This window comes from Thalia democratica, chromosome 4, assembly GCF_965202585.1.
Source record: "Thalia democratica chromosome 4, ktThaDemo2.hap1.1, whole genome shotgun sequence".
Classification (NCBI taxonomy): domain Eukaryota; kingdom Metazoa; phylum Chordata; class Thaliacea; order Salpida; family Salpidae; genus Thalia; species Thalia democratica.
This window is the reverse complement of record NC_139168.1, coordinates 51638584-51662593: the sequence shown is the minus strand read 5'-3', so window position 1 is coordinate 51662593 and position 24010 is coordinate 51638584. Positions and strand designations below refer to the sequence as shown.

General features: G+C 24.8%; 2 protein-coding genes across 3 annotated transcripts in view; one reads left to right on the top strand and one right to left on the bottom strand.

The window, feature by feature from the left end:
• LOC145834035 (uncharacterized) overlaps positions 1-2246 on the top strand; it is a 41284-nt gene extending 39038 nt beyond the window's left edge. For both annotated transcript variants that reach the window (XM_082941357.1, XM_082941356.1), the window contains 2 exons: positions 1228-1345; positions 1972-2246. In XM_082941357.1, coding sequence (XP_082797483.1) covers positions 1228-1345; positions 1972-2048 — 195 coding nt within the window. In that variant the 3' untranslated portion in view covers positions 2049-2246. The remainder of the gene's footprint in view (positions 1-1227; positions 1346-1971) is intronic.
• Positions 2247-8315: 6069 nt separating this feature from the next.
• On the bottom strand, positions 8316-18883 carry LOC145834335 (uncharacterized). The gene is made up of 10 exons (XM_082941740.1): positions 17940-18883; positions 17047-17106; positions 16537-16765; positions 15751-15969; positions 14440-14613; positions 13234-13526; positions 12657-12804; positions 10697-10779; positions 10332-10516; positions 8316-9233 (listed from the first exon to the last, which is right to left on the bottom strand). The coding sequence occupies exons 1-10, from the start codon at positions 18881-18883 to the stop codon at positions 8920-8922; spliced, it is 2649 nt and encodes an 882-aa protein (XP_082797866.1). The 3' UTR covers positions 8316-8919.
• Positions 18884-24010: the final 5127 nt, after the last annotated feature.

Sequence of the window (24010 nt, the reverse complement as noted above, 5' to 3'; positions counted from 1 at the left end):
AACTATACTCATGACAATTTAATTTATTATATGTATATACTAAATATGTACTAATTTATATTATTACTGTGTTTAAACTTTGTGAGAGACCTACCTTATGTTATTGTAGTAATATTTTAAATTTGATATATTTTAGCTTAAACCAAGAGGAACCACATCGTTTTTTAGAAAGATGATGAAATATTCTTATTGCTTGAAATTTATTAAATTATACAAAGTTTTTATCTTATGATAATTACAACGTTGCCAAAAAACCGGGAATTTTTACAATTTAGGCTAAAAAAACCTTGAATTTGAAAAATTTTGAAAAAAAACTTGGATATACTTGAAATTTTGAACAAAAATCACTAAAAAATATAGAATTTTTAAAAGTATTTATATGCAAAGTGATAAATTTTCGATTTGAAACATAAAATTTATCATATATTTAAAGTATTTTGTTATCATAATTTATTTTGTTTATTAAAGACCACATTTAAAGTAGCTTTATAGTATCTTTTTAATGTTGTTATACTATTTAAGACAGTTTTTTACCTAAAACTTAATTTTATCCTAAAATAGACCCAAATACTTGTACTTTCGAAAACCTAAAAAAAATCAGAAAACCTATTATCACCTTTAATAATTTCACCTGCTTTTTGATAATGAATTTTATATATATTTACTTATATACTTAAAATTGATTAGTTCTTTCTTTATAAACTACCCATACTTTATGAAATTTACAGCAATAAAATTAGTTAAAGTAATTTGGAAATAGATATTTACTTTTTCATGAAATCTAAGTATAAACTATTGGCACATTTTGTAAAATTAGAAATTTTCATACAGCTTTCGATATTTAATAAGACATTAAAACTAGTTTATACTTACACATAAACACAATAAGAAATTTTCTAAACTAAAATAGTTTAATTTTTAAAAATCAGTTAAGTTTTCTTCTAATGATTTTAAGCTATTAAACTTTCGAAAATATCTTTTTTTTTTAGTTTAAGTTTATTAACTTTATTTTTATATATTTTGTAGAATTATAGCTTTATTAACAATATTTTTTATAGTGTTCCCGTACAATTATTTTTTTTTAAATTTCACTCCTACATTTAGGCTAATTTATAACCTTTTAAGCTAGATACAAATGACTCTTTTCTTTTTACTTAAAAGATATGGAAAACTTTATATAGTTCTAGTTGTAAGCATTATATACTATAACTAATAATCATCTAACAGTTGTTACACAGCAACGTTGTAGACACATCTGTTGTTTTTCCTCACAAAAACCCAGATTACAAAAGGGCTCTTCGGACTATCACTCAAACGTATCTCGGAGTTACCATACAGTCACAAGGTTTAACATAAGTTAGATTACATAAATATAATTTTAAAAGTAGTTTTCTTTTGTTTTGTATCAAAAGCACGCACGTATTGGTTTTCACTTTCTTGTGAAGGTAAAGAATTTGTTATATTTAAGACAAAGTTATTTAAAATTGTAGTCAATAAGTTTTTATAGTTTATTTTCTGTCACTTAGTTAGATAAACTAGAAGAGCTTAATATCATAGTTTCATCTTCATGTAAATTATTTACTGTTTTTAGTGAGCACCAATTAGTCAAAATCTCTAATCTTACATACATAAAGTTTTTAACAATAATATAAAGTTTTAAAATTGTTTATATTGAACTGTCATTCTTTATAGTTATATTTTTTATTACTTTATAAACAAGTTATTGAATGTAATTTTTTTTTTTAATTTTTAGTTCTTAATTATTCTAAGAAATTTTTTTAACATTTATTACTTTTTTGAACTGGGAAATTGTGTTTGTTTTTGACAATACATTAAAAATTGAGTAGACTACCAAGTATCCACCAAGGAAGACTGTCTATACTAGTGGGACTGTCAAATTTTACTAAATTGTAACTATCAAGTATAAATGGTCTAAGTTATCGGATTAAAAAAAAAGTTTATAATTTTCAGAACGAGAAGGTCACGATCCAACTGAAGACGCTGTTGCTTGTATCAAAATAATGCGGAAGAAAATTGAAGACAGATAAATCCTTCTGAAAATAAAGACAGTTAATCTTTAAATTCTTCAATATATATTTTCAAAATATTTTTGCGTTACACATTTTGAAGCATGTAATTTGAAGACAAATAAAAACATACTGTTTTTTAACTGTTCTACAAGTACCTTAAAAAAACCATTTATAACATATTAAGTCTTAACAAGTTATAAAAACTAGTTTACTGGATAACTCATAAATTATATAATAAGTACTATTTTTATTTTAATTGAATATATTGAAAAATTGTTGATTTAAGTTCTGAATTTATTTTTATTTTTTAGTTTATATTTGTTTTAACCATTTTGAAAACTGAATTGCAGTGTGAGGTTATAAACTTAACTAAATGATTAGCGTTTTGTATACAAGTCCTTAATAACATTTATAAATACTAGTCCAATTTTTTACAATTAATTTGAAGATTTTTTAGCTAAGTTAAGTTTATTTTGTTGCCTAATGGTTCAGAATTTAGATTGCTATCTAAATAAATGTATAATATTTATTATATTTACTGTTTTAAAAAGTTATCTTTGTTGAAAATTTATGTTTTCTCTACTAGTTTCGTTTATGTAAGGGGCCTATTTTAGTTAATTTAATTTGTTAATTGTGCTTGTTCTTTCTTATTTTTACAAATCACAGCTGCTCGTCATTTGTTATAAATTTACTATTTAAATGACATACTCTTTTTTTTTCAAAGATTTACCTGTTTGTTTCGATTTAAATTTATAAAATTTATATTTATAAAATGTCAATCAGAACTTATTAAAGCTGTCTGTGCGTTTCCTAAAATCGGTTCTATTTTATGTTACAAAGTTTATTTATATTGTTTTTTATTTTTCATAACATTTCATTGAATGTAAAGTTTTTATTTTCTAACGATAAGTTTTGTTTGAATGTTAATTCAGATAAAAAAGTGATTGCAAGTTTATTATGCTGCTGAACGTATAGAGTTTTTTTGTGATAATTTTTTTCAACTAATAAATTTAAATTTTGTTAAGCTTTGAAAATTTACTTTCGCATATCTTTTTACATGTTTTAGGTTATTAAACAAAAATTATTAACAAAAAAATAATAAGTGTTTAAAAAAATAAAGAGATGTATTTGAAAAAAAAACAAAGTCTAGTTTATTTAGAAATAATGAATAAGAACCTATTAGTTTATTTCAATGTAAACTTTCTATTAAGGAACTAGATAAATATAATCAAGCATCTTTTATTAATTACAAAATATTTTTATCAAGTTAAGATAAAATAAGTTTTTAAACATTTAGTTAAGTTCTATTGACTTCTTTTTAAACTACTGTTGCAGTTATGACATCTATTTTTCTTCAAAAATAAATATATATAAATAACTGAAAACTAACTTAATCAGCCACCTTAGACAAAAAAATAAGTTAATTAGATAAAATTTTAGATTGATCTTGATACAAACTTATTTTATCTGAATAAAAAATTTGGAAATATACGATTGCTTCTCAGTACTTGATTGTCTTCAAAAAGAGGTGAATACTAATTTTTCAGTTGTAGATTGCCTGTTGATCTAATTAGTTTTTAAATAAAATCTCAGACTAGTTTTAAGTTTTTATCTTAAAAAACTCTAGAAAATTTTGATACTTTTGTTCTTTGATTTATCCTAGAGGTCGACTTTGAATGAAGCTTTCTAATAGTATTCTTTTTCTTTATTTAATGATTTTTCATCCTTTGACCTACCAAATATTTTACAAACAGAAATTCTAAATAAGATATTGTTTAAAAATGATTTATACGCTTTGATTGAAAGTTTAAAAAAAATACATAATTGATTAAAGATTTCACTTATAAAGACTATAAGAAAGAGCAATAAACTTACTAAAACATTAAATTGAACTTCAACTCTACTTCAATAAACGTAACAGCAATTTTTTGTAGTTAAAATAAAAAACATAAAGCACTAAAAGTTATAAATTACATAAAAATAAGCAATAAAATTCAAAACTTTAACAGCGAAAAGCCTTATACAGGTTTTCAGAAAAATCTGAAATTTGAAAATTTAGGCTAAAATATCCGGAAGTTGAGAAATTTTAAATATTTAAAATAACGTGAACAATCGTTGCTCAAGTAGCAAATAAAAAATCAAGTAGGTTAATTGTTAGACTGAGGTATGTTATAAAATTAAACCATTGGAAAAATAAACTAAACAGAAGCGTAGATTTGATAAGATTGATTTTAGTGAAGTAACCCACTGCTGCAAATCAGTCATAGTTTATGGTAGTTGTGCTTTTGCTTTTTCAAGGTGTAGTCATCAAAATTATAAAACAAAACTAATTTAAAGCAAAAAGTATGAACTCTTCTAAAAATTATTTTGTATTTTTTTTCCTAGGTAAAAATAGACTAAAACAAAAGATTTACTCTAATAGTAAAAAAAGTTTAGATTAGTAAACAATATTGGACTTTTACTTGAAATGGAAAAATTAAAAAAGTACTTCAAGACCTTTGTAAAAGTTTAAAGTAGTTTTTAAACGTCGCAATTAGAACGCTTTCATTTCTTTTTATGGTTTTTAATCAAAATTCTAGGTTTTTTTTTTAAATTTCCTAAATTCCAGATTTTTCCAGGTAAAGTGGCAACCCTGCATGTTCTCATTTCCTTAGTGCTGTCTTTTTATATAAAAAAAACATGTTTAAATATAAAAGTAAGTTTTGAAATAAATTAGAAAAAACCTTGTTTATCAACAACTTAAATAATTATTATGAGCACAAAAGCTTAAGCAGCATCACTTAAAGGTTATGGCAATCATTACAGGATGAAAGAATAATCTAAAGGTTGTATTACTTTAACAAAACTAATAAACATTTTAATAATTACACTATAAGAATAAAAAATAAAATGTAGGGAAGTGTTGCTGTATTTGATAGTTAATAGATTTTTTTTCTTTTTTGGTATTTGTTATAATTTAGCTTTTGCTTCTTGTAATGTTTATTTTGTTTAATCTTCACTTTCTTTAGTTTGTGTTAAAAAATATCATATCTAATTAGATGATGTAAAACGACAAGTTTAATTTAGGGCTTGCAAACCTCTACTCTTATCTGTCTCTGAAAATACTCTGTAGAGGTTCCAATTGTAGGACACCAAAACTGAGTAGTAAGATTATGAGTTTTATATCACAAAAGCATAAAAAGCAAATGCGAACGTATATAAAAAAACATCCTCTTTTGCTAATCTAGTTACAAAAAAGATGCAGATTTCGATCACTTTAAGAAAACCTGCTGTTAATATAAAAAAAAAGATATTAAATTACACCACTACAAGCTATTTTCTTTATAAGTTTTATAAACAAAAAAATTATATTTTATTTACTAACTATCTTTATTTCTGTGCAACGATTAAGAAAAAAAGGGTAAGACTTAAGTAACTTTAAAGTTAAGGCTTAAAAATTACCACTTATGAATAGATATTATTACACAGAACTAAAATATTTTTTGTTAACTTAAGTACTTTTTTTGACTGTTGATAACTTTTTCTTTTCTAAGTTTATAGACTGATAATTTTTTTGACTTAAACAAATCAAAATTTTCTTTTTTTGGTTATTAATTTACTTGTGCTGCACACAGGGTTGCCACAGATCAAACTGAGAAAAACATTCCTGACTTTTTACTAAAATTTTCCTGACTTTTCCAAATCAAACACTTAATTTAAACTTATTCTTAAATACATAACCTAACATTTGAAACTGCATAAAGCTTTCAATATAATTATAATACAGAGTAAAACAACAGTTTTTCTGCTGAATTCAATCATCAAACTTCTATTACATCACCATCTGTGTATGATTGATGTATTTGCAATAAACAGCTCTATCAGCAAAATACTTGTATTATTACCTTATAAACACAGTTTGTATGAAAAAATACGCACTTTTTTAGCATAACTAACATAAATGTATCTAAATAAACGAAAAACATATAAGAAACTTTTACATTTAAAACCTTAGATTAATAACAAACTTTCACAACTAAAACCTTAAAACAATACCAAACTTTTACAATTAAAACCTTAGAAGAATAAAGAATTTAATCAAACAGTGTTTTTATTATTATATGTACTATTTTTTTTTTATTCGTTTCTTTATTAGAACTTCATCCAATGAAGATATTGTTTGCTTCATCTGGTCTGTATTCCGGTTCATTTTCTTAGCAGTTAAAACCATTTGCCTGATTTTATTTAAATCGTTCTCATCTGCCGACCCTACACTTATCGAAATGAATATTTTCTCTAAATCTAGCCACAGTTTGTGGGCTGTTACTGGATAAACTTTAGTGTATATATCGCAGTTTCACTATGGAAGTGTCCTTGCTACAGACCATCAATACTAAAAGGCTTACAAAATCTGCTTGTTCAATATGTTAATAGAAAAATATTGCAGTTTTACGAGGGATACTTTATTAATTTATATTAGACGAAGGCATTGGAAATTAAATAATTTTGTAAATTTCTAGGAAAATTTTGCAATTCTAGTCTGACTTAAAAGGATTTTTAATTATTTTTTTACCATTTGAAGGCTTTGGAAAACAAGGAACTTTGTAAATTTAAACTGACAAAATCTGACTTTTTTTCAAAAAACCCCGTTTTTTCCCGACTTTGTGGCAACCCTGTGCACATTTCTAAATCATGTATATAACTAATGTATAATATATTACTTTTTTTTTTTCAAAATTAAGCGTTTTAAAAGTTTTGACGAATCCTCAAATTAGAACTAATGATAAGCTATCACATATGAAAAATAATCGCTTTCAAACAAAAAAAGGTTTCATACAACTAACTTTATCATAGGACTTAATTACGTACAAAATTTAAGGGGAGTTATAGTAAAAAATAATAGCCTTCTATTGAACTTGTGTTGTAAGGTATACAATATAGACATAAAAGTGATAAAAAAGTTATAACTTTTAATTATTATTGTCTAAGTTTGTTGTAAACTTCATGAACATCTTTTTTGTGTTATTCAGGTTCATTAACACTGCCTTGTACGATAGTTAAAAAACTAATTGTGCTGATAAATAAAAAAAAACATTTTGTGAACTCGTACTAAAATTTGATAACTTTAAATAAAACTAAAACGATGTATGTAACAATGTTAGTAAAGATATTGTTGTTTTTCTTTAAAAAGGAGAACTTCTTAATATCCCTTTCAGTATATTGTTCTGGCGAATTTATAGCGGTCTTTGGGTAAAAAAGTTCAAGTTTGTATAAAAAAAATTACTTTTTGGAAGACTAAATAGATACTTTTAATTGGTAATCAAACTATACGTAGTTTTATAGTAGATTAAATTTTGTAATAAAATTAAATTTAGCTTATTAAATTTAGCAGCAAAAATCACAATTTTTATATAAAAATACAAACTTATTATATAAAAATTTTAAGAATTATGATAAAACAAATTTTATCACTTTGTTTAGATAATTTCAACTTATCTAATTTTGCTAAATTGTAATAAACTCTGTATATCAGATTAGGTGCATATAAAAGGTTTATATGTTATCCGTTGTATCTATTGTTGAGTTATTCAATAAAAGAGTTACTTATTCTTAAGAAAACTATTTGTAAAATTATATGTTATTTACGCTATAATTTAGTTTTAACGCTAAAGACTTAAACTGATACTCCTACTGCTAAGTATGCATTTAGAATTTGATATTTTAATGTAAAAAATATGAGGAATATCCGTAGTTGAAAACATCCCATAGCAAAAAGAAAGTCTCAGACTTGTCAAAATCAAGCGTATGAATATTATATTTTGATAGTTAAAAAAATAATTAAGCTCACTGTATTAAAAAAAAACCAATTAGTGTTCAAAGTAAGGTCAAATTTAATTCGACTATTATTTGACATAAGTTCTAATAGTTAAATAAACTTTTATTCCATATTTACATTTTATAAGCTTAGTAAACTATTATTTATATCTTTATAAAAGGCAGCTTAAAATGTTTTTATAAAAAAATTCAAACTTGTAAAAGTAAGTATTTAAATTATTTACTTAATTAATCTAAAAGCTCAATAGTATAAAATAGCTGTGAAATCGAATAAAATAAAAAAATACATTGTAGAGACACAGCAACGTAAAAAAAAAGCTCACAAAGACAATAATATTTTTCGAATAAAACTATACGAATTGTTACACTTGAGAGTTTTTTAGTTTTAAACAAAATACAAAACGTGATTCAAAGTTATAAATACATATAACTATCCATTCAGGTTGTAGTATTTAACAACTAAATTTTCTTTTTATGTTATTCAAAAAACCAGACACTACAATAAATTTATATTTTAATATGGAAAAAAATATATAAAAATAAACCTATTACTATAAAGTCAAAAGTTTACTCTTACCCCAGATTAAACATTCAAACTAAGGGTAAAATGTAAATTCTTATATATTTTTAAATTACAGTTTTTGCTTTGTAAAAATTTTTATTTGCGAAAATAAAACTTTATTGTAAACTAACGTGTTTTTATAACTCACATATTACTATTTTAATTTTTACCACTAGAAAAACTTCGTTTCAAAAAAGTTTCTACATATGACAGTCATTTCTACGTGTAACTTTTTTTTTTTTAATACAAACAGTTTTTAATGATACAACTACAACAATTTTATTTTATAATTTTTAAATTTATACAAAACATGCATCAAAACAACTTAAGTTATGATTATTTGTACAACACAAAACGTTTGTTTTACATAATTATACTTTTTCAAAACAGGAACAACCTTTTCTTATTGCAGTAAGCATTTTAAACATTTTACCATCTATGCCTATTTTATTTCTTGAAATCAGTTTGCTACTTTCCCATGGTTCATTAAAGATTAAAATTTATAAAAAACCATTACCATGTTGTTTGTCCATATAATATTTCATCTTCGATCATACCTGACAGTTCACATAACAAATCCTGACTGTTTCGCTCTTCGCCCATAGACTCAAATTTTTCCCAACAACTTTCGGTTGAAAAATGAGGCTGTGGACGAGACTTAAGCCGCAAATCGTCGACAAGGCATGATTCAGCAATGGATTTAGTTTCAAGATGAAGCGTTTGTATCAGTAAGTAGAAAGGCCATGAATTTCGCTGAGGTTTCGAGGTTGTTAAGTGACATTCATGTTTTCTGTAGTCCATTATTTTCAACCTCCATTTATTTATTTCTGAGAAACAAATTTCTGATATTTAGTCAATTCTAAACGAAAAGACATGTTCAAAGAGTTACACATTAATTTAAATTTACTTACAGTTGCCAAAAGCGTTTTAAAAAACTTTTTCCAATTTTCAAAAGTGCCTATTTTTTGTCCATCTTTAATATAAAACTAAGATAAAAAATGTTTTAAATAGCATAAAAATATTGAAAAGATACTGCAATGCTACTTTAAATGAGTTAAAAAAAAATTCTAAATCTGGGTTTTCCAAATAGGGCCATTACAGATACTCAGCGGGCCAGGGGGCATGTGCAGTTAAGAAGCTACAGGGGGACCATGAGGTCATAATTTGAAACTTACACTAGATACAGGGTTGCCACTGACTTTTAGAAAATTTTCTTGAGGTTTTCAACATTTCTTCCAGGTTTTTAAAAGCCTTGTTTTTGGGTCTATTTTTAGTTTAAACTGAAGTTTTAGGTAAAAAAAGTGTGTTAAATAGAATAAAAACATAAAAAGATACTGCAGAGCTACTTCAAATAGGTTTAAAATACCAGGTTTTTAAGTGATTTTTGTTCAAAATTCCAAACTTTTCCAGTTTTTTTTAATTTTTCTCAAATTCCAGGTAAAGTGGCAACACTGTAGATATTCTAAAGTTGTTGATGAAAAGCAAAAAAAAAAAAGGTTTTAGGTGCTTTTAATGGTAGTTTTTTGAGTGATCTTGTTGAAGAGGGCCATATCTTTTTTAATCTCTTTAAAGGTGGCCAATTGAAAAAAAGTTTGGGATATCCTGTTCTAAATGATGGGAAGAAAAGTTATTGTATATGATAATTTTTTTGTACCTATCAAAAATTTCATGATTTTACATGTGATTTTCGTTCAAAATTTTAGGTTTCCAAGGTTTTTTTCAAAAATTGTCAATTTCCAGGTTTTTATACCTAAATTGTCGAATTCTAGGTTTTCCAGCATTTAAGGTTTTTTAGCAACCCTACTACTATAAAATATAAAGTAACTAGATACAAATGTAATTAAAATAATAGCTAATTATTTTAATGAATGAAGTTTTGAACTGTACTCGCATTACAAATTTGTTCTACTAAATAAAAAACATACCACTATGATGCCTATAAACTTCATTATAGCAGTTCCAGTGATCTATTTGAACACTCTTACTGCAAATCCAACTTCTATAAACATGTTTAGAAAATGCGTGCATCTGAGAGTGAGTTTCCTTGTTTTGAAGAATTCGAAAGTTATTTAGTACTTCATATGATGGTATAAGAGGAAGACACATGTAGCTGTGAGTATAATTTTGAGTTAACTTTATTGTATTTTATGTTTTTTTTCTAAAAATTTATAAGCAAATTCATATGTGTAGTTACAAACTTTACTTTAAAGCTGTTTAGTGTTTATACAGTGTTATATTAGTATAATTTTTAACTTTTAATAGTTCGGATTAGGAAAAAATTTAAAAATACCTTTTAATATTCTCAGCACATCTAGTTGCTATCAGCGGTAAGTTGGAATTTGAAATATTATTTAATAATCCTAATTGGTTTGCCTATAACACATAAAAAAGTTTATTAACTTATCTAAAAACTTAATTAAATAGTTTGAGTGTGTAAAATATTAGACTTATTTCAGTTAAACAACAACTATAGTTTTTGAAAAAATTTTCTAACAAAATTAAACTATTTCTTAATATAATGCGCTTTTAAATATCAATAAAAATAAATATAGTTACTAATCACAATTGTAGTTTAAATAGTTTGAACAAGCATGTTGAGGGCACGAATTTAAACTAGCAGAAAGTTACAAAAATGTAATAAAATTACCTACTATAAGATACACAGATCTTGCAAAAATAAGTTTTAAAAGTTTCAATAGTTCTATGCCAAAACAAAATCCTATTCTGAAGTACAAGAAAAATGGTAAGCTAAGCTTAATTGTTTTATTTTTTCTTAAACATGCTTTTTTTTTGCTCAAGATGAAATTGTATAGAAAAAAATATATATTCAAGAATCATTAAAATTAAAATGATTCTAACTAGAGATCTTAATAATATAAAACTTAATTTATTACAGCTAATAATAGTTTTACCTTTAGTTGGAAACACTACAAATATATAAAAAATACAATTACTATGCTCAAAATTGGTGTTTTACACTTCTAAACTCTATACCACGGTTTCCCAAAGTGGGTCAAGTGGCCCCCTTGGGGGCCATGAGGTCAAGATTTGAAACTTTCACTAGATAATCTAGAGTTGCTGATGAAGAGTAAAAGAAAAAAGGTCTTAGGTGTTTTTAATGGTAGTTTTTTGAATAATTTTGTTGGAAGAGGTCATAGCTTTTTTTTTTTTATTTAGAGAGGGCCCTCTTGAAAAAAAAAAAGTTTGGGAAACCCTGGTCAATTTTTTTAAATAGATAAAAACACTAGTTTTGTTTTAAATGTTAACCTCTTGCGAATCTAAGCATTCGTCTGGTTACGCACTCTCGTTTAGTTACGTATTTTAAATTATCAAATAATATAAAAACTAAATTATAAAAACACATAATAATATTCTTCAAGAATGTTATAAAAACTTATTTTATTTCTAAATTGTAATTACTTAACATTTTTTTAAATAATGAATGGAACATTTTCTAAAATATAGTAGGTATATTTGCTTCCAGTCGTTTAATTACGTTTACTCGTTTAACTACGTATTACGCACTTTTAATGTGGACGTAATGTGATTAGATTTGCGAGAGGTTACTGTTATACATTTTTAAACTACTCAACATCTTCAGATTTAACGAATTTTCAAGATTTTGTAAAAAATGGTGCTTATTAGTAGGTCTATTTAATGACACTTGATAAATGTTAGCTTACTTGGTGTTAAATACCTCGCAAACCGCATATTTTAATTTTGAGGGCCGTACTTGGCCCGCGGGCCACAGTTTGCTGACCCCTGGCTTAAACTTATATTCAAAATCAAAATTTTTTGGATTTAGAATTCGACTTTTAGCAAAAAATAGTTTTATACAGTATTATTAGTTTCTCGAGACTAAACAGTATCAATCTTATAGCTTTTCATTAAATTTAATTATTTCTAAAACTTCTGTTTTTCCAAAAATTTCATATATTATTGTATAGGTATTATTTTTAATTAAATAAATTGTTTAACTTATCATAAACTTATAAACAAAAAGAAAATAACATTTATAAAGATAAGGTTAATACATGAATTGTTTGATAAACAAATTGTGCTGTATATGTTCACTATTCTAAGACATTGATGTAAGCTTTATAGGATTTTTATCTAAAACATATTTGTTTATATATATTTAATAAAAGTAATCTTTGTTTTTAAGAAACACAGTCAGAAATAAATATCAAAATATGCAATAGCAAATAATATTTCATTTTTATTGGAATAACTAATAAATTAAAACTTACTTTTTTAACTATAGCTTTTTGATAATAGTAGGGATCAATACGCACTTTCGCAGTATGTATAAAATTATTAAAAGTTTTGATTAAATCCTTGTCATTAAAGGTTGAAATATTTCTAACTCGGGGCACAGAAATTCTTTGCTTTACCAACCTTAAAATTTTATTTATTTATACTTTTTTACTAAACTTTTGTCGCTTTTAACTGTCTAAATCAGCGATTCTTAACCTGGGGTAAATTTACACCTGAAGGTAAATCACCTTGTTTTAGGGGGTAAATTTTCTTTATCAAAAGTTATGTAAATTAATGTTTATTAGTATAGTTTTTAATTTAAAGTTAGTAGTAACTAAAATTATTTTTAAGTTAAATAAATTATTAAAATTTTATCATTTTTTATATGTAATAAGCTTCAAGATTTCTAAAAACAATAACAATAAATTTTTTTAAACAAAATACTATTTTGTACATTGGGGTAAATTTGATAATTACCTCCCAAAAAGGGGTAATACATGAAAAAAGGTTAAGAACCGCTGGTTTAAATAAAGTTTTCTATTAAAATCAGAAACAATCGTAAATAAATACTTGATAATGAAGTCAATGATGCTAATCCAAGCCGTTTGTTGTTCCTTACTAGCAAGTCCACTGTTTTTTGAAGTCGATGTCATCAAAACAAATACGAGGGGTACCAACCGTATATTAGACAAATTGTTGTCTGGTAAAGCCTTTCCAACATAACCAGACAACGTAAATATCTGTTTAAAGGGAACCTGCTTACAAGTAGCCGGAGTAATATCAGCAAACCACGTTTCAGCGTGTGAAAGAGCAGTCAACTGGTTATTGGTTGCAAAAATTAAATGTCTGTGACCTTCGCCTAACTGTTAAAAAATATGTATTATTTTAAATTCAAACAATGTTTAAACAGTTGTAATGTAGAGACTATATGTACCATGCGTGTCTCAATGAAGTAAGAAAGTTTTGTTTTCTAAAATATTATTTTTAATTGAACTCGTACAGATTTATCATACACTCAAACAGAAAAATAGCCCGAGTCTATATAAACTAGCCTAAATTTAAAAAACAGCCTTTCAAATTTTTTTTCCTCTGGCACTATTTACTTTTATATTGGGCTTCAATTAAGTTTTTCTTATTTAAAATCACTTTATGAATTATATTACAAACTATATGTTTACAGACAGTATAAAACATAGTTTTGTGAAATAGAAACCTTAAAGTTTTAGAATGTTAAAGATTTATAGAAGTGGATACGTAAAACAAAAAGTGGTCAATTTTAAGAATATTGAAAAGAAAGTACTTAATTTTCAAAAAATTTCACTAGCTAATCTTCAAATACATACTATTATATTATATTAAGGAAAGCGTGACAACAACTTTTATACTGGTTATAATATTATTTATAATAAGTATAAACTCTAAACAATTGTTCTAGAGTAATAAATAAATAATAAGTTCGAACTTTAAAAATTTTTTAAAACAAAATAATTTTTACTTAAAACAAAACAACATTAACGGATAAGATTAAAAAATTATTAACATATAAATTTATAAAATTAATTAAATAGCTGTGCATATTATAAGTTCTACAAAACTAACCAGAGTTTCTCAGAAAATAAACTAGTCTGAGTGTGTAAAAACCTATGATTTGAAATAATTAATAGTACATATCTGACTGAAAATATCTGTGGGTAATTGAAAAAACCAAATAGTTTAATATATCCAAAATACTTTTTTTTGTCATTTAAAAGTACTTAAGCTAAATAAGAAACTAACAACTACATCACATTTATAAAAATCTTCAGGAATGTACTTCGGATCTAATGTAAATGCTATATTGGTTGGTTCAAGTGGTCTCAAACTTTTCCTAAACCTATTTGCACTTCTTATTAAACTTTTTAGAGAAGGAATATAACCTTCTGCTACTGGAAGCTGCTCATCTTCATTGAACTGAAAAAAAAATTATAAAGTAGTTTTAATATAAAATGTATTATCTAAATAAATATAATATTAGTTTTTTTTTTAGGTTTCGGTCAATAGTGCTCGACAAGTTAAATTGGAGCGAAATATTTATTTAATTATATAATTTCTTAGAAAATAATTGAATTTGACTTTTTGGAAATTTTCTGTTTTCGACCATTTCTTATAGTTTAGAGAACTGTATCTTTCAATAACTCTTTCAATTTGAAAAGAGCAAATTGATAGACGAATCCTCTAAACTATAAGAAATGGTCGAAAACACATAAAATTTCCAAAAATTCAAACTCAATTACTATCTAAAAAATCATATAATTAAATAAATATATACAAATATTTGAACACAGCTAAAAAATATTTGATTATATTTTAATTATTAAGTCAAAATTCGTAAGTGATTCATGAAATGTCTTAAATAGTAAAATTTCAAAACTTTGGATATAAATTAATTAAGGTATTTATTTCAATACTGTATAAAACTGGATAAAAAAGTAATTCAAAAAAGTTGACAAATTTATATTATTTAATGAAAATTTTAAAAGTAAATTGGTATAAAACAAATCGTACGCTATGCTACTATCACTCAGAATTCTATTGATAGGCGATAGAAAGAGTTTGTTTAAGTTAGCTTAGATATGCATATTTGTTTTTTATTATTAAAGTCTTAAGTCAACAAGACACTTTACTTGTGTACTTTCATGTTTTATGTTTTCTATGCGTTTAACTTATTTTATACAAATCAGAACATCAGGAAACAAAAAAAAATTAAGAATCAAAAAAGAAAGAAGTTCAAAAACAAAATGCAGAGGTTATTCTATTTTAATATATTATCTTTTTGAAACTTAGTATAACAATTATCAAATACTGAAAATTCTCAGAATTTTAAAGTAGACTTATCTTAAGCTACAATATCAAAACAAACAATCAATTTCTAACTAAGACATTTTTTAAACATGAAAATAAGAAATTATTTTAATATTAACTTAGACTAAATTAAAACTTTCTATAATTTTAAAATGTAAAACAAAAATAAAAAATTATGTATTTCAATTTGGTAATAAACAACTTTAACAATTTTTAAACTTATTTGGTTTACTTATAAATACAAACTCTATTGATTTCGATGTCAGAATTTATTTCTCCCAGTACAACCTCCCTTACAATGACTTGCGCTGATTTGTAGACATCTGTAGCTGCTTTTGATTTAACTTGTTGGAGGACTCTACTAGCCACTCCACTAGCAGGATTAACTTGATGGTTATGTTGGTGTCTTCCGACTAAAAAGCTCCCATCACTTTTTTCTATCAACGACGCTCGGCATGGGTTAACCTGTAAATAACAAATAGATAATGTTATATATTAATATTATAATTATATAATAAAACTAATTACATATACATTAATGAAAGAAAATTTAATAAATTGCGCTAATAAAATAAAAAATATATATATAATTTCAACTTTAGCTACATTCAGTTTTTAAGAAGTTTCAAACACTAAAAATACTATTGGTCAGAATAAATATGAACGAAAAATTTATAAATTAATAATGGACAAAAAATCAATGAACTCTAGTACTAGATATGTATCAAAATTTGTATAAACAATAAATATTCTTTACTATTATAATAAACATAAAAAACTTTTTGTATAAATTCAACCATAAGCTGAACTTTTAATCTTATAAAAAAATATTTTAAACTAAAATGTCTAAAAGATTTTATTTTTTTGTACTTTCTTTCAAAGTATTATTAACTGTTTCTATAAAGTAATGATTAAACTATATAAAAACATTTTGTTAAAGTTAATATTTTAAAACCATATTTGTAGTAATTTTCAAGCAACTTTTGCTTAAAACTATATTTTTAAATCACAAACATTGCATGTGTGTTAAACCTTTGGTCTAATGGAGCACTGCCAATAAGTAACACTTATATTCTTATTAACAGCTTTAATATTGTAAGTAAATCCTTTCGGATCAACAAGCTTTTTTCCTCCTCTACTTGATTGAACAAGTTTACAGCTTCCTTTTGAAAATACTTTTTGTACTTCAGAAGGAGGCGCATGCCTTCGTTTCCCATACATAACAGTTGGATGACCTAACTTCCTTCGCTTTCCTTCTTTTCTACATATAAAAAACAAATCTAATTAACATATAAAACTATTTTACAACAACTTTAAGAAATTAGAAATAGGAACGTTTAATACAGTTATTTTGAATAATATTAAGTAGTGTTAGGGCAAAACTATTATTAAACATTAATATTTAAAATTATTTAAAACATTGTATTCTCTAGAAATTAAATAGCTTTTGTTAAAACATCTTTATTGATATATAACATAAATTTACTTCACATAAAAAATACATCTACTAAATTTTGGATGTCTTAAAACTTTTCAACTAACTTATTTTGAAGTGAGTTGAATTCTGCTAAGTCACCAGTTTCAAGTTCTACTGTGATTTTCCTGGAAGAATTATATAAATTGTACATAAAAACTTCTAAATTGTACTTTTATAAAAGAACACTTAAAATGCTTTCAGCAATTAAATTTACTTAGAATAACTTTTAAATTTTAAACTAATCTTTTTTTCTTTTACACTGTAAAAAAGAAACAAAAACATTTAAAAGGTAGCACTAGTATTAGAAAAAAAAAATTAATGTTCAACAGTAGAATTTTTTTTTTTTTCATTCCCTTAATACTATTATAAATAAATATATAAAGAATAAAAAAAATATGTTTAGTTCTACTTTTTAATAAGCGAATTCATACAACAACAATTAGGTTAACTTTGTTAAATAACTTTAAAAAAACTAGCAAAATGTGTTTTATTTATCTTTATCTTAAGTATACTTTAACCCAGGGGCCAGCAGCCTTTTATAAGGATCACGCCAGTTTTACTGAAAAAAATCCTCTTTGAGAGCCACATTAAACAGAAAAATCTTTATAGACCACCTTATTTTTTAAACTTTACTTTAGAATAAAAAACATATAGAAGAGCAATAAAGATAAGATAGGCACTTCAGTTAACTCAAAAGCAAAAAAGATCATATTTTTCAATTTTTATTAGAAAAAAGCTTAAACTTGTTCTTCTGCATTAGTTCTTTTTCCGAAGTTTGCCAACCCCGCTTTAATTAAACACATCAGTTGGTTATAAAATTAGAAGCCAACTAGTATCAAAACAGTATAACTTTTAACTAATACCATAGTGTAATATAATTCAAACATGTGAAAAATAACTTTAAGGCTTAATAAAAACTTTAATTAGATAAATAAATTAACTAATAATAAAAACTCACCCTGATGTACTTGAACCAAAATTGTAGTTATTACTATCTACTAGTGAAACACAATCAGAATAAGGTTTGTCATGAATTACTTGAACAACAATTTTTTCTTTTTTTCCCATATTAATAAGATTATTATCATTTTTTATTTTGTTTGCGATATTTTCAGAATTATAAGTAGGTAAGTAGTTTATTTGGTTGAGACTAGAGTTCAAATTAAAATAGTCATTTAGTTTAATTACACTTGAGTCTTTTGCAGTTTTTGGTGAAGTACCATTGAAGTTTCTTTGCTTTTCAGAAATCTGACTTACAAAAATATTTGGTAAAATATTAGTTGTTGGAAAAATACTAGTACCACTAGTATTTTGTCTTAAATTATGTAGTAAGCTTGAGCTATTACACACAGCTTGAATGGGACATTCTGGATTTAGATCTTCTCCTAAAACCTTAGGTATTGCTGACAAAATTTTCAAACTATTATCACTACTTGTTGGTTTAGATGTATTGTCTTCTAAAGTTCTGTTTAATTTACAAGTTTTATTATTTAAACATGAAATAGTTTCCATTTTACTATTTTGTAAAGGAAACCCATTCCTATTTATTTCAAAATTATGAACAGAATTTAAGTTTAAATCTTCATTAGAACCAGGTACTGTAGGTTTAAGTGCACTTATTGCTTCAGTATAAACCTTATCAGTATTGTATTTTGTAAAACTTGGTACTTCTAACGCCTTTACTATAGCATTAGTGGTATTTTTTAAAGAAGGTAACATTGAAGTATTGGCCAGATATTGAAAAGTGTCAGGTGTTTGCCTGTCAGATTCAAATGAAATAACTTCTGTTTCAATTAGACCATTGTTTTGGTTGTTTACTTCAAAACTAACTTCTGATTCTAAACTTTGATTGCAACTTTCCTGCTGGTTTTCAACTATATTTCTTCTAATTACGTTATTCATTTTGTCTGTAAACATTATTATGAGCTAATTTTTTGATTACTTAAGTAAAAATTATACTTAAGAAAATTAAAGTAGTAACATAATAACCTGAGACATGAAGGTTAAAAATAATGTCAGAAAAGTAAACAACTTTTTGTTACTTCATAGTGACTAATAAAAATAGCTACTAATTGAATTTATAAAGCTCCCCAGTAAGTCTTAAAAAAGTTCAAATCCAAAAGCATTATTTTGCTAACATTATCCAAGTAAGTTTAATGTATCACAAAATTCTTCAATTAATTTTTTTTTATTTACTACTACCATATCTTAGTTTTTTATTTTTTAATTTTAACTGCAAACTATTTTATCTTTTTTACTATTTTAAATAAAACAAAAAAGACTGAACAACAAAAACTAGCCTGACTTAATTCAAACTGTTTCATAAGAAAAAATTGGGTAGACTCTTCTCTTAGACTTTTGCTGTGTTATTTTTTTACATCACAAAGAGCATGACTGTAAACCTATTCTTGCAATGCATAATCTTACAAAATTCTAAAAAAAATATTTTTGTAAAACTTAAAAGATGTAAAAATGCATGATAGGGGGTAGAGCAATTCAAATTTCCTCAAATGATATCTTTTAATTAAAATATGCCTTTATATTAAAAACATATAAAATCATTAAAACAGAACATAAAGTATGAGAGATAACTGTATTTTAGGTTGATGAGTAATATTTAAATTCAAAAAAATAAGGATATGAAGGAAGTTAGCAAGTTTATATTTATCTTTATACTTAAGATTAATAAAACTATAAACAACTAAAACTATTGATTGAAGAAATATAAAAGTAAATACACAATTGAACTTATAGAAAATAACCTGTATAGTTAGAATATAAAAAGCTTAACTTATTAACACTATTTTTTTTTGTTAAGGTCTGACTAATTTATCATTATAAATCTTTATTTAGCAGTAATATAGTATTTTCAATGATATACTAAATCAGGGGTGGAAAACTGAAGCCTACAAAATATGTGGCCTGTGCTGTACTTTTTAGCTAAAAATATTCTTTTAAAACAACTAAATAAACTGTTTTAAAAAAATAAATTATTTAAAAATTAGTAATTACTAGTATTTTATTACTACACATCTCAAGGTATCAGTTTTATGATTTGTAGTAAATAAATATCGCCTGCAGCATGCAGTTTGCTGACCCTTGTACTAGTTGTTTATAACTGCATTTGTTATCTCATTTAAGTATAAAATAGTACTTTTTTTTTTAATAAATGGGGGGTGGGGATGAATCATTTTTTTATTTTCTATTTCATAGAGTTTGAACCAAGCTATTAGTTAGTTTTTAAAGATTTTGAAAATTAAGAATAACTTTTGAGATATAGCCCATTAAAGTCAGAGAGTACACTAGGATCCCTATGGGAGGGGAAAACTAAAACAGTGTTTTCCCTTCTACGTTTTTGAGATAAATACCTGATAATTTTAGGGAACTTATTTTGCTATATTTAGAAAATTCTGTTGTATGAAATTGTTAAATTTTGGAATATTTTTTTTTAATAACAATTCAAAGACTGATTTTTATTCAAGACTTTTTAGGCTTTTAATTAATAAGATTATTATTTTTTTAATAACAATTCTTTTTTAAATTTTATTTAAGATTCTATTCCTAAATTGAGGTATTTTTCTCCAGGAGGAGATATATTTTTAGCAACTTCTATCTATTTGATGTTTTCTCCTTCCATAAGAAACTTACGATACTCTTACAACTTTAAACAGCTATATCTCAATATTTTTTGAAATTAAAAAATCTGTAAAAAGCAACTTGTAGCTTAGTTAAAAATTATTATAAATAAATGAGGTCTGAAAGCAACTTTTTGTAGAAAAATTAGTCAGTTACCTTTATAAGGCTGCCAACCAAAATAATGGTATGTAGCTTGATGACTAAAAGATCATTCTCCACACAAATCATTGTACCATAAATATAAGCGCTAATAATTTTTTTAAGGCAATGTCACAATGTGGAAAACTTAACCAAATAAATGAAATAGACACTCATTTTTAGAAACTAAATGAATGAGAACAAATTAGTTAAAATAAAAACATTTTAAAACCAAATAAAGTCCATATTTTTTAAGCTTTAACAAAAAAAGTCTGTTTTCATTTTTAATTTTTTATTGAAGCCTGAGTTTCTCAAAAAATACCAAACAATTCTGAATATTTCAAAAAATTATAATTTGTAATTAGCCTGAGTGTGTGGCAGCCCTAGTAATATTTTATTGATAAAATTTTTAAAAAGATGTAAATTAAGTTTATTCTTTTTTTTATTTAGTAAAACTCTATATTAGATCAACTAGTATTAATATTTTGACTGTTGTCAGCAATTTAGAGATTATTTTTATAATTAGTTCAGCATATATTATTAAAGCAAATAGTTTGAAAAATAAATATTTTATACTTTATTAACTTTAAATAGCTATTTTTATCAAAAAATGTAGACAAGATACTGCTTGAAAAACTTTAAAAACAATTTGGTTCTAGAGACAGAATATTCTATATTTTATCTTTAGATTTAATCATGTATACTAAAATAAAAAGAATAGAAAGTTTACTCCAAGACTTTTAAACTACATAACCATAATTATACCATTAAATTTATAGTATAAGCACCTTTGAACTTAATATATTTAAAAACTTTAAGATAATTAAAATGTAGAGTAATTTTAGTATACATTAAATTTTTGTTATTTTTTAAAAAAATCATACTAATTAGATAAAAATTTTAAAAACAACAACAATATACATTCTACAGGTAATTCAAGTATTTTCATATAAATGTTTCCTTAACTTTTGCAAAAATTATAGTGCATTTTGAGTAATTGTTAAAGAAAATGGTAGTAAAAATGTGCTACATTTAAATTTACAAAACTGTTAAATAGTGAAAGCAGAAAAAAATAAACACAGTTTAGAAAACAATAAATCTAGTTCTATCCAACTATGTACAACAAGCACTCCAATGAAAAATTAAAAAAAAAACATTAAATCAGAGCTAAGATCAATGTAAAAAGTTTTAACTAATAAAAGAAACTTACACTGCAGAATCAACAAAAGTTAAATGTTCGTACATGACTTAGCTAAAAGTAACAAAACATTGAATGTGAATTAGCTTAATATCACTTCAAACTAGCCTGTCTTTGTAGTAAGCTTGCTGTATAATATTTTATTTTAATTTCTAATAACAAGTATGCTAAAACAGAACTGCAACTTTTTAAGGCAAAAAGTCAGAGTGACTTACATCAAGCTAGACTAAGTTGGCCTGATTTTATGAAACATTTCAAAACAAATTATGTAAAAGACTGAGAAAATACTATTAATTAAGCTTAAAAACAAAAATAATTACAAAATTATAAACACAACTTTTAACATTTTAATCAAAAAAATAGAAATAAAAATACTAGTCTGAGTTATTTTGAGTATCCTGAAAGTGTGGCTACCCTGTATGGTTTATATACTCCAAACTTTAAGATAAGAGTCAATGTATATTTTTTTATAAAATTTCTTTGATCCCCAATCATATGGCTTAAAAATTCTAAAAATTATGTTTAACTCTTAAGTTAAAAACACAGTTCTGCTAATTAATTTTAACAAAGTTGTAATGTAGAAATGTCATGTGTGTTTACAATTGTGATTTGATTGTGATAATAACGTTATTTTTTTAGAAATGTTTCATGTCAATGTAGGGGTAAGGAGTACTTGGGTGATGTTTGATAGACTTATGAGTCTAAATGATTTAGATGTGTTTTTACTTCATTGAGAAGAATCTGAAAAAAAAACATTCAAAAAAAAAGTATGCTTGCAGGCAAAAAAACTAATTTCAACCCCAAAAACCACATATTTTTTGATTTTTTGACTTAAACAGTAACAAAATCACTTATACATGTCCTAGACTTATAATTTATGGCTAAAATGAAAGCTTATACTTATTGACATATATTTAAAGACATGTTAACTGTTTTTGATGTATTATGACGTCATAATCACCCTAAATGTGCAAAACTTGTCTGTAAAATGTAGGGGTGGGAGTACAGCACATTTTTTGGTCATTTTGTAAAATTCAAATAAGTAAATATGATTCTGATGTGTTTTTGCTTAGTTACAAAGAATCTAAAAAAAAATTATAACTTTGCAAAAAAAAAGTCACTCCTCAAAAGCTTTATTTCAACTTATTGCTAGCAATAAATTTTATTAGTTTTTATTTTTTATGTTAGAAGTTTGGTGTTTTGTAGTTGTTTGTTTATAATTTATACTGCTTATGGTATTTGCTACTTAAATTTTTAACAGCTAATTGTGGAATCACTTTAATGGCAGTAATATCAAAATTGGCTTGTTAATATTGTTGTTTTGTTCAGAACTCCGGCAGCACTTGCTTGGGGACTTGAGCTTCAGGATTTTTCCACACTATGTGGTTCTTAATGTTGAGATTTTAACCTTGTGAGTGTTATCAAGTTGAATAACACACATTTGCCAAATGATGTGTCACCAGGGGTTTTTGGTAATTTCCTAGGATGATTTCGCACCAGTATCAAAGCAAAAATATTTTACATTTTCTAATTTTACATTCTGATAAGACAAGTATAGAGTTGAAAAGCTCTATATCTAAACTATACCTTAATCATTGAGACCTTAAGGTAAATAAAATGAACTTTTTATTAAAAAAAGCTACCGACCAAGGGTAAGAGTTAGGGGTACAGTGATAGTAAAGATAAAAATAACTAATAGAAATTATTTTTAAAAATAAAACTGAAAGGTAAATTAATTAAAAATCAAAACAAACTACCAATCAAGAATAAGGGTTAGGGGTAGCAGTGATAGTAAAATAATAAACTAATAAAAAATATTATAAAAAAGAAAATTGAAAAATAAATTAATAAAAAAAAAAAAGCTACCAATCAGGAGTAAGGGTTAAGGGTAACAGTGATAATAATAAAAAACTGATACAAACTATTAAACAAAAGTTTATTGTTCAAATTTAAGTAATCGTGTTACCTATATTTCTATTTTATACTTGTCTTATCAAAATGTAAAATTAGAAAGTGTAAAATATTTTTGCTTTGATATTGGTGAGAAATCATCCTAG

Excerpts from the sequence above, each read along its gene's own strand:
- LOC145834335 (XM_082941740.1), bottom strand. The coding sequence starts at position 18,883 with ATGAATAACGTAATTAGAAGAAATATAGTTGAAAACCAGCAGGAAAGT. Across the intron at positions 10,517-10,696 it reads TGTGCTGAGAATATTAAAAG|CTACATGTGTCTTCCTCTTA; the intron begins GTATTTTTAAAT and ends TTATACTCACAG. Across the intron at positions 9,234-10,331 it reads AGTTTATAGGCATCATAGTG|AAATAAATAAATGGAGGTTG; the intron begins GTATGTTTTTTA and ends TTTGTTTCTCAG.